The sequence below is a fragment of the Bidens hawaiensis genome, unplaced genomic scaffold (assembly GCF_021521415.1).
Source record: "Bidens hawaiensis isolate Kalapana, Puna unplaced genomic scaffold, B.hawaiensis_p1.1 tig00044428_1, whole genome shotgun sequence".
Taxonomy (NCBI): domain Eukaryota; kingdom Viridiplantae; phylum Streptophyta; class Magnoliopsida; order Asterales; family Asteraceae; genus Bidens; species Bidens hawaiensis.
Genome location: NW_027497895.1, coordinates 3,697 through 24,326, shown reverse-complemented (window position 1 = coordinate 24,326; position 20,630 = coordinate 3,697). Strand labels below are relative to the sequence as shown.

Here is a 20,630-nt window from a genome sequence, read left to right as displayed (position 1 = left end):
ACAAGAAGGCACGTGTTCAAACGGTTACAAGGGCATCTTCTAGAAAGGGACAGCTGGACCAATTATATTCCCACACTTTTCGGCTATAAATACTTCACAATCTCCATGAGGTAACACATTCACTCTCCACTATCTACTCTAAATACTTAAGTACTTTCTCTCTATCGGAACTATACTTATTCTCACACCGGAGGGTGGTTACGGGAAGACCCCTCTCTTGTCCTTCCCGTAACGAGCTCACGGTGCTTGTTTTGTAGGTTTCTGTCACTGGACTTCAGGAGATTACGGGAAGACCCCCCCCCCCTCTTGTCCTTCCCGTAACGAGCTCACGGTGCTTGTTTTGCAGGTTTCTGTCACTGGACTTCAGGAGATTGTGCTCATATCGTTGGTTAGTTGTATTTGACTCGTCCCTGTGGACTCATTGGATCCAGGCACCGTAAGAGAATTGGATCCGTGTTTCTTCAATTATATATACATTTTATTTTGTCAAATATACATGTTTGGATTCTAAGTACATTGTTTTACCATTTTAATCATTATATATTTTAAGTATAATAAGGATTTGAACCCGCCAATTCCATTTTAAAAGAGAGGACACCATATAACCAGACCATTAGAGTGAACTAGTGAAGTGCTCTATTACCTAAAATCAAATATTTTAAAAATAATAAGAAAACGTCATCAACTATGCAAGTTTCACGTAACCAAGTCGAACATTACCAACATGATACCCATATCATGAATTATACTTTTAATCTCATAATCAATCATCCATTCCGAATGTTCTAGCTTTCAAATTCCCAATCAAATTCGACTTACTAACCCCTGCTACAAGAAAGCCAAAGTACATCATTGACTATATTCCACATAACTCTTATATGTCCGTATCAATAGGTTTATCAAACCTTTTCACTTGTTCACTAGAAAATAAACATTTATACAACAATTTTCTTTTGAACATATAAAAAACTGTAAAAACTCGATTATTATTATTATTATTATTATTATTATTATTATTATCATTTTATGCCACAGCAAACGGCCATTCGTTTCACAATCACCGATCCGCATATACTCTTTTTCTCCCGATAACATTCCCTTGCAAAAACACATACGGAATTGCAAATAATAACCGATAATATTATTATCAATCAATCAATCAAATTAGGGTTCCGATGCGATATAAACCGTGAATGTTAATTCCAATGGAGTCTCTGCACCACAGAGTGGAATCATGGATCAGAGACCAACGAACCAAGCTGCTTAAAGTGACGTGGCCGCAGCAATGGCCGATTACTATGAAATGGCCGTGGATCACAGGCAGAGAACAGAGGAAACGAATGCACCAAGAGTTTCAACGCCGGAAGAAGCAGCTTCATAACCTCTGTATTGCTGTTAAGGCCGATTCGTTATCGGATTTGCAGGATATCCTTTGCTGTATGGTGCTGTCTGAGTGTGTTTATAAGGTGTGTGTATATATATTAGGTTATAATTATAATTTAGGGATTGTTAATAGTTGATAATGGTTATGTTGTTGTGAATTGTGGTAGAGACCTGATGCTGAATTAGTGCAAGCTGTGAATAAGTTTAAAGCTGACTTTGACGGTCAAGTTGTGTCGTTGGAGCGAATTCAGCCGTCTTCGGATCATGTTCCTCACAGGTGCTTTGGTTTAGATTATTATATTATGTTAGAACTAGAAGTTAGAAGTGTTTAGTTGCTGCAGCGCGTGTGGAATCTTATATGTGGAGTTTGTACAGGTATCTGTTAGCGGAAGCCGGAGACACGTTGTTTGCTTCGTTTATTGGAACCAAGCAATACAAGTATGTGATTAGCTATTAGTGTAACATGTTATTCTGTTTTTGTATAGAGAGTGTTTCTTTATTGTCTATATTGTTGGAATGATTTTACAGGGATATGATGGCTGATGCGAACATACTTCAAGGTGCTATATTCCATGATGATGTAGTTGAGGATAATGATGAGATATTTACGAAAAGTTCGGCTACGGCTGATGGTCAAAAAAAAGTTTCTGAGGATGTTCCGAGAACGCTTGGAGCGAAGCCGCAACAGGGAGTGACTTCAATTAAACCTGCTGCTCATCGGGTAAATGAGTTTCATTTTGACATGCTAATGTATTTGTAGATAATAATGTGGTTGTGGATAACATTTTCAGTAATTTATAGGGATTCATGTCTCGTGCTAAAGGGATACCTGCTTTGGAGTTATACAAGCTGGCTCAGAAGAAAAAAAGGAAACTTGTTCTATGTGGACATTCGCTTGGTGGAGCAGTAAGTTTGCGCCATGCTGACATGCTTCATTTTGGTTTTGTTTTCTTTTAAAAAACTAAGATTTTTATATAATTTCAGGTTGCTGTTTTATCCACCCTTGCAATCTTGAGGGTGATTGCATCTGCTTCATCAAAAGAACAAGAAAGAATACCTGTGAAATGCATCACATTTTCCCAGCCTCCTGTTGGAAATGCTGCTTTAAGAGAGTACGTTCAATCGTTTGATGTTTAGTAGAAGTCATATAATTATTGGCTTATATGTTTATAATTTTATATACATACATGTTTATTTACAGTTATGTTAATGAGAAAGGGTGGCAGCAATACTTTAAGACTTACTGCATCCCAGAAGATCTCGTACCCCGTATATTATCCCCTGCATACTTTCATCACTACAATGCACATCAAGTTGACTCCAAGACGTCAACTTTATCAATGTCAAAACAAGACATAACATCTGAGAAACAAAAGGCGAAAAAGGAGAACGGAAATGAGCAGTTGGTTTTGGGTTTGGGACCTGTAAATAATTCTTTTTGGAGACTTTCAAACCTTGTTCCCTTAAATGCTGTTAGAAGACAGCTTAATAAATACACTGGCAATAAATTTGGTTCTAATGTAAATTCTGCTGCTGATTCCAACATATCATCTTCAATTGAAGATGCAGAAGATGCTCCACAGTCTCTTGAGATTGAAGAAGATTCTGATGGCATTTCCTTGAAACCATTTCCCTATACAGAGAAAGGGGATTTAAGTGAAACAATAATAAATGGAAATTCATCTGGAAAAAGTAAATCAACTGACAAACGTAAGGCGTGGCATAGAGTTCCCACCTTACCTTCATATGTCCCATTTGGACAGGTAGATAACATTTTGGTGGAAGTTATTTTTAATTGTGGTTCATATGTGAAGTAGGCTGCTGTGAAATAACTTGGAGTGCAATGTTCGATTTTTTTAATAAATGTCTAATCTAATGAGGATTTTCTATTTCTCGTAGCTTTATCTTTTGGGGAATTCATCTGTGGAGTCTTTATCGGGTGCTGAGTATTCAAAGTTGACATCGGTAAGAGTTATATATATCCTATATGTGTATGATATTAGTGTTGCCGGGGTTTTCCTTGAATTTCTCATTTTGTTTGCTTTGTTTTGGCAAAGACATATTCAGGTCAGGTCTGTAATTGCTGAATTAAAAGAAAGACTTCAATCGCATTCCATGAGATCATATAGGTCTAGATTCCAAAGGTAACATCTTCTATATGTTGAAGTGAGGGGAACCTGTAACTTCTACGCTATCATAGTTGGAAGTTACTTGGTATACTTGATTCTACTTTCAAATATTTTGAATCATTGATTGTTTACATTTTTTCTAAAAAAATCGGGTATATTTGAATCAAATTTATATATCAATTGCAACAAGTCATAACTGCATATGAACGCCATTACACATTTATTATAAATACTGGCAAAAGATCTTCCAATAGGCATGTAAACAAACCGGACGCTCAGTGGACTGTTCGTGAACCGTTTCGGCGCAAAGTTCGTCTACTTAATTAATGGACGAACATGAACACGTGTCTCATTCGTTCATTTAGATTCGTTTGTTTACGTTTATTTATGCTGTTAGTTTACATTTGTTTTGAGTTTATTCATTAACGTTCATTTATGTTTGTTAGTTTACGTTTGTTTAAGTTTATTAATATATTAAATTAAATTTTTTCGTCTCATTGCAATTTTTTCTGGTTTTAATAGGTTTTTAGGCCCAACACATTGTTGTTCATATTTACTTTTAATTGGTTTTACCTAGTTATGTTTGTTTATTTATGTTCAGTTATGTTCATCTGTTTGCGTTCGTGTCTGTTTGTGTTCGTGAACCGTTTGTTTTATAAGCTTATAATGAGCGAACACAAAGAACACAAATACGTCCATTTTTTTAACGAGTGGATGCGAACAAGAAAACTTCATTTGTTTAATTGTTTATGTTCGATCATTTGTTTGGTTAAGTTAAATGAACGAACACAAACATGCTTCCCGCAGTTTGTTTACAGGCCTATCTTTCAATACGCAGCAGTAAGAAATTTTGACGATCCAGATTATCTCCGTTGTAAGATTTTAGATAAACAGATTGCATCGATCTGCAATTGTTTTAGAAGTTTTCACCTTGAAAGACTGGAACATTTTTTAATAAGTAGCTGGTGTTCAAGCTGCTTACATATAAATTTTTTTTAGGATTTACAATGATTGCATGAGAGATGACTCTTCATCTTTCTTGGGAATGGATCAACAACAACAATTTCCACGGTTGCAAAAATGGCTCGGTATTTCACTTGCTAATACCGTTGAGCTTGGACATATTGTGGAAACTCCTGTAATATGCACAGCTACATCTATTCTTCCTCTCGGATGGAATGGTGTTCCTGGTGAAAAGAATACCGAGCCTATTAAAGTAGATATCGCTGGAACCGGTTTGCATCTATGCACTCTAGTTCAAGCTCGGGTTAATGGTAACTGGTGCTCTACATCTGTTGAAACCTTCCCTTCTGTGCCCACTAATAATTCTGACCCGGGTGTACAGCCAGACATACAAAAGATTCGTGTTTTAGTTGGGAGACCGTTGAGGCGACCTCCAAAGCATCAAATTACCACAGATACAATAATATCTGGATTTCCTTCAATGGAGATGAACCCGGTTGATCAAAGTATGCCGCAGAATCTGCAGGCATTCAATTTGGGGAAGTTTATGTGTCCTGAAGGTTTAAGTGACTTTGTTGTGTTTTGCACAACTGATTTTTCCACCACCTCAAAAGAGGTTCAAGTTCGAACCCGTAGGGTGCGGTTGGTTGGCCTTGAGGTATTATTAACCGAAATTATATTATTGTTTTTGTATTTTATATTTCAACAAGGAATTTGTGTAGGGTGCTGGTAAAACTTCTCTTTTAAAGGCGATATTAGACCAAGGAAGGGCAAACATTTTGACCAATGTTGAGAATTTTGCTATGGATGTTGATGTTCAAGAAGGCATTGCGGGTGGTTTATACTTTACAGACTCAGCAGGCGTAAATTTACAGGTCTTTATATTTGTATAAAGCTCTTTTCTTTTATATACATCTCTGTTCACTCTATGAAACAAGAGTTGTTAGTTTTGACCTGTTGACTTATAAATGGGTCTATCTGCGCTAGGCCTGCAAACAAACAGATTGTTCCGTGAAACGTTTATGGACTATTTGGCGAGAAGTTTGTTTATGTTCCTTTATTTAATAAAGGAATGAACATGAACAAAGTTCTTTTGTTCATTTGTTAAACAAACGAACAAGAAAACGTGTCTCGTTCGTTCATTTATATATTCATTATATTTTTTAGGCCCGCGTTACAAGTTTGTCTAGTTTTTATTATTTTGAACCAGTTGTTTATACTATTAAAGAATGATCATAAACGGACACGCTCGTTTTATTAATGAATGAACACGAACAAGTAAACCTTGCTCCTTTAATTGTTCGTGTATGGTCGTTCAGTTGAACTTGACAGAATGAACACGGACATGCTTCGTTCATGTTTGTTTGGTTCATTTCCCAATGCCTACTTTTAGTGAATACAACCTTTTTTGTTGTTTTCATTCAAATATCTAGGTCTGTTTGGTTCGTGGAATTTTTTGAAAGGAGTGGGATTTTGATGGAATTGGAATTAATTCCAATGAAATATACGTTGTGTTTGGCTTGTAATTTTTTAATTGGAATTAGTATTTAATTTTATAAATAGCTAAAAGACTTAGGTGTTGTTTGTTTTTTAGAGGTAAAACGTCTGCAGTCTGCGGACCACATCTGTAGAAGAAGAGGTGGAGCAAACCTTAAATGCCCTTAATTCTCCCCTTCCAGACTGTACCCCAGCCTTAAAATTGTCTCCAACCTTCATCGTTGATGCTCTGACTCATAGTACCTTAAACCCAAATTGCATGAAAGTGTCCAAAACCTCCTTCATTTGGGTGAAGGAATCTTAGAATCTATTGTTTTGAGGGAATTTGTTGGAAAAAAAAATTCAAATTTTTTTGTAGGTCAACCAAACACGATTTTAACTGGAATTAATTCCAATTCCATTCCCAGTTCCTGAGAACTCCACAAACGAAACGTGACCCTAGAATATCATCATAATTTTGTTTTGTGATCATAACCAACATGTTAGTTATCTGTCAAAAATATTTAAAAGTATGGATAAAAAAGGTGTTGTGAATTTGACCTAATTCAACACATAATAATAGATTCTTGTGTGTTTGTACATGTGATGCAGGATCTGAATAAAGAAGCTACTCGCTTTAAAAACGAATTATGGATGGGGGTTCGTGATGTCAATACAAAAACCGATTTAATTGTGCTAGTGCACAACCTATCACACAAAATACCATGGTACACACAGTCAGATGCACCAACACGCCAACCTGCACTCTCGTTTTTATTAGACGAGGCGAAAGCACTGGGAATCCCTTGGGTGCTTGCTATAACAAACAAGTTTTCAGTGAGTGCTCATCAACAAAAGCGAGCAGTAGAAACTGTTCTTCAAGCATATCGAGCGGTTCCAAGTTCAACTGAAGTTGTTAATTCATGCCCATATGTAATGCCCACTGCAGCAAGTAATCTTACAGATTCTGATGAGTGGGTGGGTCCCCATAAATTGATCGCGGGTCCTGTTAATTTGGTTAGACGATCTTTCCAAAAGAAGAGTGCCACTCTTCCTGTTGAGGGTGTCGGTGCTCTTTGTCAGCTTGTCCACCGTGTTATTCGCAACCATGAAGAGGTTGCTTTGGAGGTACAATATATTAACCTTTTTGAAAGTAGTATGTAATTATATAAGTTCATATTACGAATTCATGATCATTGTTTTGTTTGATATTAAAGGAATTTGCAAATGAGAGACTTATGGTGGAATTAGCAAAAGGGAGAGAGTCGGCGGTTGAAGCAAACCGAGAAGCAATGGCTAAGGCAAACTCATTATCGGCTGCAGCGGTGGGTGCTTCTGTTGGGGCGGGTGTTGGTGTTGTTATGGCTATTGTTATGGGTGCGGCTTCTGCGTTAAGGAAACCATGAGACAGTGATATGTCGTTTAGTTATATGATTAAAGTAAGATATATATATAAGCTCTTGGTTAGAATTTTGGGATTTTGTTGGTGGATGTGAATTTATGGATTGTATTTGTGTGGGTATTAGAAGGAAAAGGTACTCGGTAAAAGGCCATTTATTTATTTCAATTTTGAGACTCAAGTCCATAATTATGTCAGGTTTATAGCAAGACTGTTCTTTTGCAAGTGACTAACGTAGTGGTAAGCGTCTTACTTTCTCTCTCTTTCAATGCCACATGTTGAGGGCGAGCTATGTTCGTACTCTTTTAACACTTTGAGTGCACCTGTTGGGCACAAATCATCAAATCATGTTTTATCTTATTCGATCTGTTAGTAGGGCATTAATGGTTTTTATGAGTTCTTTTTATTAGCGTCAATGTGTACACTACTCATTACACGGACAAAGAATTGTTCAAAATGATATTGGTCATGCACACTGAGGTGTAGCTAGTTGCGTCATGCTTAGATCCAGCCGGTATTGACTAATTGGTTCGAGCCTGCTGCACGGTTTGCTTTGCCTGGCCCAGGCCTTTCTGTTTTTGGTATTTGATCATTGTTTTTCTGTTCACTTCTACTTGAGATGTGAGATGAAAATATCGATTTGCATAAAAGGGGAATCAGTCTACCTTCTCTACCTAAGTTAAATCATCCAACGCTACACAAAATCGCTCACTTTAAAGGTTTTTTTTTTTTTTTCTTATTTCAACTGATTTTTATGATTTTAAAGTTTTTCTTAAAGGGGTTACTTTGTTACAATACCTAAAATTGAATTCTGTTACCTTGTATGAAAATTTTGTAAATTTGATGTTTTTTTATAGCCTAGGAGAAGTTAGAAGGCCTAAACTTTTTATTAAAGAAAAATATCAAAGTTGGATGAGGGGTATTCCGATTGCCTTGGCATTAAGGGGTAATCTGGTTGATACTTTAAACTGTGTTTGGTGTGATTTGGAACCCGAAACCGTAGACGATCTTTTAATCAGCCGTAAGCTGTCAAACTGGGTGTGGACTATCATTTTTGGCTGGATAAAGTTTCCACAAGGAACACATCGTCGAACGGTTAAACAGCTGGTGGAACTTCCGGTCACTTTGAAACTAAGAAAGAAGAAAAAAACAGTTGGTTGAAGCAATTATTGCAACCACATGTTGGATGATTTGGAAATGAAACTATTTTCATTCATAAAAATCCTACTACAACAGGTCTGGTGGGAAGAATTAAATCAACTTCTTACCTTTGGATCAAACATAGAGCGGACCTCAAGAGCTTGGATTGGGAGAAATGATGATCGTAAGTTGTTCTGTTGTAACTTGTAAATTTGTTTTCCTTTCTGTATTGTTTGTTCCTTTTTTCAAGCTTGTTGCTCGGTTAATGAATTCACCATTCAAAAAAGAATATATAATTCGCCCAAACCAAAATTAATGTTACAAAAGATATGACAAATCACTAATCAAACAAACGTTTTATATGCAGTTTTAGTAACTCAAATTCAAAAATGCAAGGCAGATTACATCATTTCATTTCATACTTTAAACCCAACCAAATCAAACAAAAACTATAACCTTACCTCATCACTACAAAAAAACAGTGCAACACTCATCGCGAACAACATGAACCAGTGCTCTTGGAGCCATTAATGAGACTCACACGGTTAGAAGACAACTCCGCCTTATACGAATCCGAGTTCAAAACCTTCCTTCTAACATTATTATAAACTTCCTTGATCACAATCTGAAAAGCCTCTTTAACATTGGTGGAATCAAGTGCGGACGTCTCAATGAAGAAGAGTCCCTCTTCTTCAGCAAGCGTTTTACCTTCATCAACGCTAACATCCCTAATATTCTCCAAATCACTCTTGTTCCCTACCAGCATTCTCGCTGTCGTCGTGTCACAGTGAGCTGCAACAATTTCAACAGTTCATCAATCTACGGAGTTTACGCTCAATTGTAAACGAAGAATTCCTAATTCAATCATGAAGTGTGAAAATTGTAGTTTGGCTCGGTATTTACCCATAATTAAATCGCTAGCTTCATAACTGAACTTCATTTTCGGTTAATTGGTTATGAAGGTTGGTTTTGGTTCAATTTCGGTTAATTAACCAAGCCAAGTTTGAACTAAAATTTAACTAAATGAATATGGAAAAGAAAATTTGTGACATCAAATGGAAATTTAATGAAGGTTAATTATGTATGCATATACATCATCATCATCATCATCATCGTACTCAGTATATCCCACCAATAGCAAAGCTATGTTAGGGTCTGAGGAGGGTAAGATGTAGACAGCCTTACCTCTACCCCATAGGGATAGAGAGGCTGCTTCTGGTGAGACACCCGGCTCGATAGTAGTTTTGCATCAAGCCTTGGACATAAAGCACATAGCACTCAATCATCGGGATACCGGCTGATTGGTGCATGTACCCTCGTTTTTCGGCTATCAACGCCACCACATGATGCCTGATTAACCTTCCGCCACTTTTAACGTTATTTTCACGAGATTAGTAAAATAACGTCAAAATTAGTGCAATTTCACTTTTGCCCACCCGAGGGTTTACACATATATACATAATATGCGCGCACCTCAAAATTAGTGTAATTATGTATGCATATACATAATTACATATTCTCAAGGTTTTCCGTTACAACATTGACACGTATATACTCAATCAACATATATACCATTTTCATCTCGACATAAACATCTCTCAATTCTTTTCGGTTCAGTTAACATTTGGTTATTGAACTGTAACATCCTACTTTCAGTTATTATAATAAAAATAAATTTCGTTATTTCATAGTGGGTCGTTATCGGTTTAGATAAATAGAATACGAGTTGGGCCAGTGCTGGGTAAATGAATATGGGTTATGGACTTGGGTTAGGAAAGAAAGAAGGAAAGACCATGGGCTTAAGCCCATGATCCATAAATATATAAACCCTTAATATCCATTTAATCCTCATTCACACATATTCCATACACCACCCAAAACACACACTTAAGATTTATCTCTAGTTCTTCCTTATCTCTATCCGAAATCAAGAAGGAAACCGAGCACCGATCCGAGGTAACGATAGTTTAATATTGTATGAGCTTAACCCGTTAGATAAAGTTGCGAAACAACGAGCCGACACCGTTAAACCGTTTAAATCACGAGATCCGGGTGGAATCGGGTATAAACCGAACCTATGATGAGTTTAGGGATCACCCTAGCTCAGATCTGGATCGAACGGGGCGAAAAACGGTGAAAAACGAGTTAAGAATCGTTTTTCCGGTGAGTTCGCGTTTTTCCGGCGGCTTTCCGGCAATGACGGCGCCGGAAAGGCGGCACCGGAAAAGTAATACGAGGTTAAGGGTATGTCAGAGAATGTTCTGACATTCCCTGACCTAACCCTAGTTCGCTAACGGGAATTTAGCGAATTAAGGGTGATTCGTTAAGTAGATTCGCTGAGGAAAGATAACGAACTAGCCGTAGTTCGTGTCCTGATTCGTTAAGTAGATTCGCTGAGGAAAGATAACGAACTAGCCTTAGTTCGTGTCCTGATTCGTTAAGTAGATTCGCTGAGGAAAGATAACGAACAAGCCTTAGTTCGTGTCCTGATTCGTTAAGGAAAAGATAACGAATTAACCCCCCCCCCATTTCGTTATAGCCATTCGTTAAAGGAGATAACGAATTAGAAGGTCCAATTCGTTACTTGAACTGATTCACTATGTGGACTGGTTCGTACAAGGACGGATTCGTCAGAGGTCCAGTTCGTTAGAGGGTTCAGTTCGTTACAAATGACCAGTTCGCTAAGATAAGTCAATTCGTTAAAGACTGAATAACGAACTAGAAAGTTTAATAAAATGACAGAACAGTCCCTGGACTTAGAAAAAGAATGAATTAATTACAATTCATCCCTTGAACTTTTAAGTAACATATTATTCGACCCCAGCCAGGGGCTCTGCCCCTTGGACCCTGCTAGAGGCTGCCGCCCCTAGACCCCGCTGCCAGGGGCGCTGCCCCCGGACCCCCGTTCGTTGTGGGTTATATAAAGATAGATATACAACATGAGTAGTAGTAGTTAATTGATACATGTAAATATTATACAGTTAGCCGTGCACAGCTTAAGAAGGGAATAACGATTAACGGAGAGCGTAACAGGATTCAGGTGAGTTTCTAGCCCCATTTATGTGTTATGTTTTCGGGGCTGTGTGCATACTCAATATGTTTGTTAATACGCTTATCCTAAGAGATAAGTGTATTTCTTATGTGAATAATGTGAAATGTATGAATGATTGCTTGATGGTACGTGAACGATCTTCGGATATTGCACGTACTGTCGGGTTGTAACGCTATGTATGAGGTAAGTATAATATGTATGCTTATATGATGAACGTGATAAAGTTAATAAAAAAAGGAAATGATGGCTGTATGGTTGTATGGTTACGAAAAGGGTACCGAGCCCTAATAATGCTCTAGGTATGATGTATGGTTGTATGGTAACGAAGAGGGAATCGAACCCTACTAATATTCGAGAAAGAGGGTACCGAGCCCTAATAATACTCGAGGAAAGAGGGTACCGAGCCCTAATAATACTCGAGGAATGAGGGTACCGAGCCCTAATAATACTCGAGGAATGTAGGGCGTAATGCTCTTTATAACGTAAGATATGAAAGTAAGTTAATACAAAAGAAAGTATGAAAGTATGAATGAAAGAATATAAGTTTATGTGTATTGTATAATGTATGATTAACTAGAACTCACTCAGCGTAGCTGACTTTTAGTATGCACGCAGGTGAGTAGGATGAGGCATCTCGCTTGAGGAGACACGTGGCATTGAATAAGTGGCTGGCATCGGAAGACTCAAGACGTTTAAGTTTAATGTTTTGTTTAATTTGAAAGACAAGATGACGTTTTAAGACAAGATGTGTTTTGTTATGAAATGTTTTATGAAAGCTTTTATATTCCGCGAATGTTTTAATTAACTCTGATATTTAGAACTGCGTTTATGAGTAAATCCAACAGGAAAGTAGGGCTACCGGTAACGGGGCCTTACATGAACGCCCTTAACCATAACCAAAAAACCACATTGTTAATCAAATAACCTTAACCATAAGTCCATAACTATAGGTTATCAGTTAATTTCGGTTAACGGTTAATGTTCGCTCACCTCTAATGAATATTTTCATTGTTGGAAATCAGGCCCAAGAATACGAACACGAAGTTTGATCTCAACCAAGATCGACTCTTTCTCTTTATTATTATTGCTGACACTTTCAAATTACATAAACCCTAACCATCTATTTATAAAAGGCTATGTGTAGTGGAAAGGCTACAAAATGGTGCAGTGGTGTTGTAGTCCCGATATATATCTGTTTGTGTGTATATATATAGGGGAGGGTTATCCTAAAAACAAGTAGTTTCCTAGGAAGACTAAGAATAAATCATAGCCATTGGATCATATCAATCAATTGTTGAGATTTAAAATTACCAAAAACCGTCTTTTGGGGAGCATGCAGTCCATTGCAAAGAATTACCGGGCTTTAAATATCGACATGATCTAGTTCGAGATGTGCTTTACGACGTCCTTAAGTGGGCCGGGATCTCGGCAAAAAAGAAAGCCCCGGTAAACTTCTTGACCTGCCCTTTAGATGGGAGATCAACCCTACGGCCTGTTGACATTCTTGTTTTTGGATGGGAAGGAGGTAAGCACGCGTGCGTTGATTTGACAGGTGTGTCCCCCCTCGTTGGGCTACGGGACCACGGGTTTGTGGCTGGTCATGCGATAAACAAAGCTGAGGCGGGTAAAGTAGCTAAGCACGAGAAAGCTTGCCTTGAGAATCAGCACGTGTTCGTACCATTTGCTTTTGACACTTTTGGCGCTCTCGGCCCTGACGCGGTTCAGTTCCTTAAGCAGGTTCAGCAGGTAGTCAGCAGTAACTCCGCTCATGCTAAGGGGAACGTTGTGTTTAGTAGGGTAGGGTTTGCTATTCAGAAGGGGGGTAGCGGCGCAGCTTGTTGCCCGTCTATCTGCCGTTAGTCTGTAATTGTCTATGTAATAGTAGACAAACTTTTTTTACTTAATCTCAAGATATTTTATTAAAAAAAAAAAAAACCGTCATAGCTTCCTAGAATTACTTTTTCATCATTATAACCGACATAGTTTCATAGAATTATTCTTTCAGCATAGGTTTTAATGCCAAATGTCAAAATTCTATTGGTTCTTACCATTCCTAGGAAACTACTTCTTTTTATTTGAACCCTTTTCTATATATATATATATTACACACATACTTAATATAATAATATTAAATCAAAACACACACAGGCGACAAATTCTTGTCGCCCACCACCTTATCACACCTCGTCTCCCCAAAATTGTCTACGCATAGTCTAATAAACTAACAAAACTTGGAAAATAAGACAAGTTATTCTAGGCAACTAAATAATAGTACTTACTACTCTTACCATACTAAATAAACATACTAAAACAGTTTACCTAGCCTCTTCAACTTTCTCAATAACTCTATAAAGTTCCAATAATCAAGTTCCAATATATTGACCAGTTCTTCATGTAAGTAATATAAAACATGATAAATATTAAACCTATGAACCTGTTACAGCATAAAGAGTAGTAATCGCAGCAGGGTATGATGTAGTCGACATGCTTGTCATCTTGATCGAGTTCCCTTTTAGGATGTATAGTTAAGGATGGTTAGGGTTCTTGAGAGGAACCCGGTTTAGAAGAGAGAGGAGACACATGATTTCTTATGTGTGTGAGATTAGGTTATGATGTTAATTTATTCTCTCTATATATACACCCAAGGGGAAACCCTTTATTAGCTATTAAGAGTAATATGGCCCATCAACAATTACTAAGCTAATATACAATAAGGTATAATTAATTATTTTGATCTATTATTATATAAATGATAATGATGGTCAAATAAATAAATATATAAAATATATTTATTCTTACATTCTCCCACTTGGCCGAGTAATCATTTATTATGAGTATTAGATAAGCCTGATCAGGAGTTAACACTCATTTTAGCTTTAAACTTAAACTGGAGCAGAGAAATACAGTCATTGAATTGAACATCAGCTCAAGACCCCCATTAATCATACTGCAGTCCTTATTTAAAACCTAAGTAGTTATGATCAAAATTTTCAAGTAAGCCCTTCAGAACGTTTGATTTGTATAATAATTTGTCTATATGTCATTATACATGCAGAACATATTAAGAGACATACAAAATCAAAACTAGTGAGGAAATTAATAGTTAATCATTCATAGTACGATATGCAGTTGTACATGGTCATCAATAAACCCCTCATGATTATAAGCACTTTCATCATACTTACGGGTAGACCTTTAGTTATAGGATCCTTAAGCATATCATGAATGTATTCGATACGAAAATTTAGATTCCTCAATTCATTCATAAACGAATAATTAGTTTCATATCGAAATTTAATGCAGCACCTCTCAAAGTGTTGGTGTTTGAGAAAACATGGTAGCTGACTTTATCACAGTAAGTCTTCAATATATAATAATTATGAAGTTAATAAACTTATGAGTCCGCTGATAAATTTTCAACAACATTTATTGCTAATTGCGTTGTGATTAATCAACATATCATGTCATTATAACTTAGATTGTTGTTATCAGTTCTTTATGACTCCTCCATGAGATTGATTTATCTGCTGACATGAGAATATATCCCGAAATTTACATTAGATAAATTTTCAACAACATTTATTGCTAATTGCGTTGTGATTAATCAACATATCATGTCATTATAACTTAGATTGTTTTTATCAGTTCTTTATGACTCCTCCATGAGAAAGAGTTATCTGCTGACATGAGAATATATCCCGAAATTTACATTAGGTTATCTTTGAATATAACAAAGTTTAGAGTAATCTACCGGTTTGAATTCTCACTTCTTCTTTTAAATTATAATTTTTCGTTTCTTTTAAAGATATTTTAATACTCTTTTAAATGCTTCACATTCATCTAGACATATCTAGTGTGTTGCAATTTTAAGTAATATCTGAACGAGTATAGACTTGAAACTACATAAGGCTTCTACTTAATGAAGCATAAGGTAATAATCTCAATGATCCTATTATCCTCTAAATAGAGCAGTATTGTTTGTTACATGTGTAAGGAATGTCTCTGAGATCTATAATATCAAAATATGTGTGAACAATGCTTTGACTTATGTAACATATACTTGTCAGAAGAATGTCATCTATATAAGGACAAGTTTGTTTTTAGTTGCTCCCACTCATCTTGAGGTAGGTACATTAATCCACTTGGTTTTTGATAAAAATAATTGTATAAAGATTCCATCACATTTTGATGTTTGCATTAACCCATATATAAACTTTATTGACTTATAGACTAAATGTTCTTTGACCTTCAGTTTATAACTTTTAGGTTGCTTTATGAACAAATAAGTATGTAGACCGATTGTTAGGGAAAGTTGTTTTAATGTTCATCTAATGTAGCTCTTAACTATTATAAGCTACTAGAACAATAATGATACTTAAAGAAATCTTTTGTAATATAGGTAAGAAGATTCTTTGATAATTGGTTTATCCTTGAATATAACCTTTAACAATCAATCATGCTTCTTATTGTCTTAACGTTTCGTATTGGAATTTAGTTTAGTTATGAACACTCTAAGGTGATTCAACCATATATCAAAACGTTATCGTGACTTATGGAGTCAATTATGATTGATGCTAATGGTTTAATTATAAGGGGCAGGATCAAACTTTCCAACATCCATTTCAACTTTAGTTAGGGAGGTTACATAATCATCAGTGTTAGTAGGTTTTAAAACCTAGATGATCTCCTGAGTTGATTATTGGGTTTATTTGAAGTTTTAGTTTCATAAATTAGCTCTTGGTTAGGTTGCTATCATTTTCAGGATTCTAAGTGTGTAAGAATTGGTACAGTATGGTGTACAAGAGGTGTAATCGGAGTTAAATTCGGAGTAAAATTTAATGACTCTTTTCCCCCTGTCTCTTGTACTTTTGTCAAGTCATTATAAAGACTTTTACTGCTCCCACTAACCTTAGAAACCTTTAGGAAATTAGCATGCTTAGGGTCAATATTTAAAGACCAATAGATTCTAACAGACACTTAAGGCTCCCACTAATCTTTAATATCTCTAGAAAAACTACATAAGGAGTTTCAATGATGTACGTGATGTGGGAATTTCTCATATACATGTTAGACTTGATTTGATTTCATTAACGTCCAAATGTCATAATAAACTTAGGGACATATTTAGAAGAAATCGTATTATGTATATATGAATGGACTCTTTAAAACCATGGACTATAGAAGTCAGATTATATACAAGTAAATAGCTTTTTAAATGATAAAAGAATTATGTCTGAATATTCCGTTTGAATAAGTTCCACGAATGTACGTGAAATATAACTTCTAGTGGACCCATATATATTTCTTAAGCCAAGTAATGTTTAGGACATCTAACACATGATTTAAAATCACTAAGAATGAGATTATGAAAAATCACCCTCATCAACCATGTCATGATTTCTCATGAAATTTGGTTTTAATGGATGAATTTTATTGGTCTCATTTGTCTTTTGTTAAATTTATATTTGGATGATAACAAAAGTTGTGAAAGTATATGGTATTATCTAGTTCTATTTCATAAATGTTTCAATCCGGATATTAATAACAAATAATATGAGAGTTTAAAGTAAGAGTGACTTTATGTTAGCTATGCAAACCTCATAACTGTCATAATGTAGCTTAAGTTTTGATACTAAATTCTGATTAATATCCAGAATATTGAAGATATCATAAAGCGTAATTAAAAGACAATTTATCATGGTTCTAATAACCTTAACATGTAAATTTGTCACTAACACTCATGTTAGTTATTTGACACAACCAATCATGTGTTAATGTGAATATTAGAATTAGCATACTAAAATATCATTAATATACAACTATCAGTTTAGCCAGTTGTTCTTTTGAATTATGGATAGTCTTGTTGCTTATGCCTAATCTAATGACATGTATTTGCAATGAGATTTCTCCGTAGAGAACTTATAACTGGAAGTAATACTTGTGTTTTGTCTATAAACCTTAGAATTATCCTCTTTTAGGTTTTAGTGGTAGTGAGTTGAATAACATCTTATTTTCTAGTACTAAACATTTCTTTTCTTGTACATATGTTGCGGATCAACACACTCATTTTCCTTTGGTGCTTCTGAGTATTATAGTTGATTTTTAAGGCACCAAATTGTACTATTGAAAATTTGAGTATGCAATGTACTAGAACATTGTACTTAATATCATGTGTGAGCCCTTAATTTTATGTCATGATTGTACATTATGATATATTCAATAATATCATCTAACCTTATAGTTAGAATTTTTAAGGATTGCATGAATCTTGGGAGTTATTTTGATTAGTCTTAGGGAAAACTAAATGTATAATAACTCTAGTGATAACATTTATTTATGTAAGTTATTGATTATCATTATCGTAATAGACATTATGATTGACTCATTCCATTTGTTAGGCTCTAATTTTCAATGGAATAATTGTTATTAAAAAGAGCAGTAGGATAGTCATATCATGTCTTAATGGATAATTAAAATTGAGAAGAGCTAAAGGTTGTTTAAACTCTTTATGAGACAAAAGTCAATTGTGTTTTGAGATTAGAGTGGATGATTTGGATGAGATAGCTATTTATAGAAGAAAATTATAGCGAGTAATGTTATGAGATATTAAGATAATACATATTAAAATTTATGATCATTAGATTAATGAAGGATCATTATATTATATTGAAGATGTGATATGTCTATTATTAACATCAAACTAATAGACTATAATTAAAAGTTCTACTTAAACAAAAAATAAATCACCTTTGGGCAGAATTAAAATTTATTTAAGTATATGTGCAAAACAATTGTAACACATCACCTTTGGGCAGAAGTGAGACAATTATTTTAATTATGTACGGGCTAGTTTTGCTAATTAAAAATGTAACAAATCACCTTTGGGCAGAAGTGAGACATCTGTATCATGTTAAGCAAAACTAACAAAAGCTTTTCAGTTATACTTGAATGATAGGGTAAATGTAACTCATCACCTTTGGGCAGAAGTGTTACATCAAAAGTTCATTCAAGTTAAGCCTTTATGTTTTGTAAAATTTTATAATATTTAAGGTTTACAAAACATTTAAAGTTAATAGAAATTATCTCTTCTAGTAAAGTCAGTTTACAGGATTGAAATCCAGAAAAATTAGTTCTCGGTAGATTAAGTGCTTCCGGTTTTTAGTTCTTTTTCGGGTTTATGGGGTTTATGGGTTATGACCCACAAAACTCTTAGAAAACCCGAGAGTTATACCTGCAAACTATTTTATCCCTATAAGGTTGACTTTGAAAATTTAAGAGATGATTTCAAAATCTGTTTCAAATTTAAATGTGTGGATTTTATCTCCTAATTTAGTATGAAATAAATTAATTAGTTTAGATATTTCAAATTTGGTGATAAAGCTACACAATTTTAGGAAAACATTTAATCATTACGATGCTTGCAAAAAAGTTACCATGCATATGGGTTTATTTCCGGTAAGTTGATTTAATGTGAGGTACACAAAAAAAAAACAAATAAACAAATGGATGTGAAACGGAAAATTATCATGCCAATATTATGTGGCCACATAATTTAATTAAATAACAACTATATTGCAAAACCAAATTTTAAATCAAAATAGGGTTAAAGCTTATGTCGGCCATAATTCGGAAAACCCCTAGCGAACAATTTTGCATACGAAATTGATTTCCAGAAGGCTGCTTCTGGTTGCAAACAGATTTGCGAAAATTCATTAATCATTGATTTGAATTCTCTGATTAGTGATGAAAACCGAAAACAAAACTTAAAGGTTTATCATTTTTTTTAAGGCTGTGTTTTCCGATTTAGATCCAGATTTAAGAAAAGCATGAAGAACTAATTAATCAACATCACTCTGATGCCATCAGTTCTTCATGTAAGTAATATAAAACATGATAAATATTAAACCTATGAACCTGTTACAACATAAAGAGTAGTAACCGCAACAGGGTATGATGTAGTCGACATGCTTGTCATCTTGATCGAGTTCCCCTTTTAGATGTATAGTTAAGGATGGTTAGGGTTCTTGAGAGAAACCCTTAATTTATTTTCTCTATATATAGGCCCATCATCTATTATTATAAATGATAATGATAGCCATATAAATAAATATATAAAATATATTTATTCTTAGTAAATAATCATACTATCAATCGGCATGCAATTTCAATTTCGAATCAGATCTTAAACAACGCCCTATGTTAGTTAAAACTATAGTAATTGACTAAACAAATTAAACAAAATCACAAACAAATTAGGTTTTTTTTAACTTACTATGAAGTTCATCAAGCCAGCGGTTAACGCTATCAAAAGTGGACCGCCACCACGGTAGTAAGCAGAGGTGACTGCACGGAAGCGTTCTTGACCGGCAGTATCCCACACCTGAGCTTTAATCTCCTTGCGTCTATTTCCATGACCTGGGTCTGAAACTCCACGCCGATTGTGAGTGCAGGTCAAACTCGTCTCTCGAGAGCAAGTTGGATTTACCCACTGCCGAGTCACCGATTTACCACTATCTTGAACAGGTACTCTTCTCCTCCCGCCACTGATTCATCCATTATTATTATCAATTGATGATTGTAGAGAGAGAGAGAGAGAGAGAGAGAGAGAGAGTTTGTTTGTGTGTGGATGGATGGGTTTTTATGAGTTATGAGTTTTAAGACAATGGCGTTGACTCTATTTGTTAAGGTTATATGATTATGTACATTGAAAGTCAATTTTCAAAAAAAAAAAAAAAAAAAAAAAAAAAAAAAAAATATGATTATGTACTTGTTGGGGGTTGAGTTGAATATTTATTTATTGGACAAATAATCCGTGATTTAAGGTTTACTTAAAAGAGAATAAATAAATTAAATTAATAAACACGCATGCTTAGCAGCAGTTATAAGTTTTGTTTGTAGTTTTGTATCATAAGAAAAAAAAAATAAAAACTTGCATCTTTGTTATAATGGAAAAGCCATTTAAGATAATTTTAATGTATAAAAGCTTTAAGCATAGGTTTAGTTAACTCAATCTGGTCCTATTAACGCCAACGAATTGGTTACATTCTCCCTTGATGTTTTATTGATGTGATTGACGTCTACGAATTAG

At 35.1% G+C, this 20,630-nt stretch overlaps 1 protein-coding gene and 1 pseudogene across 2 annotated transcripts; one reads left to right on the top strand and one right to left on the bottom strand.

The window, feature by feature from the left end:
* The first annotated feature begins 1,009 nt into the window (after positions 1-1,009).
* Positions 1,010-7,475, top strand: LOC143594982 (uncharacterized). Its single transcript, XM_077074144.1, has 13 exons — positions 1,010-1,466; positions 1,551-1,660; positions 1,759-1,821; positions 1,912-2,104; positions 2,185-2,289; positions 2,368-2,495; positions 2,585-3,146; positions 3,283-3,348; positions 3,451-3,527; positions 4,512-5,133; positions 5,198-5,350; positions 6,564-7,079; positions 7,169-7,475. The coding sequence occupies exons 1-13, from the start codon at positions 1,194-1,196 to the stop codon at positions 7,355-7,357; spliced, it is 3,057 nt and encodes a 1,018-aa protein (XP_076930259.1). The 5' UTR covers positions 1,010-1,193; the 3' UTR covers positions 7,358-7,475.
* Positions 7,476-8,775: 1,300 nt separating this feature from the next.
* Positions 8,776-20,098, bottom strand: LOC143594979 (ras-related protein RABA5b-like; annotated as a pseudogene). The gene is made up of 2 exons (XR_013146448.1): positions 19,815-20,098; positions 8,776-9,282 (listed from the first exon to the last, which is right to left on the bottom strand). The product of XR_013146448.1 is annotated as a ras-related protein RABA5b-like (transcript).
* Positions 20,099-20,630: the final 532 nt, after the last annotated feature.

Excerpts from the sequence above, each read along its gene's own strand:
- LOC143594982 (XM_077074144.1), top strand. The coding sequence starts at position 1,194 with ATGTTAATTCCAATGGAGTCTCTGCACCACAGAGTGGAATCATGGATC. Across the intron at positions 1,467-1,550 it reads TGTCTGAGTGTGTTTATAAG|AGACCTGATGCTGAATTAGT; the intron begins GTGTGTGTATAT and ends GAATTGTGGTAG. Across the intron at positions 3,349-3,450 it reads AGTATTCAAAGTTGACATCG|GTCAGGTCTGTAATTGCTGA; the intron begins GTAAGAGTTATA and ends AGACATATTCAG.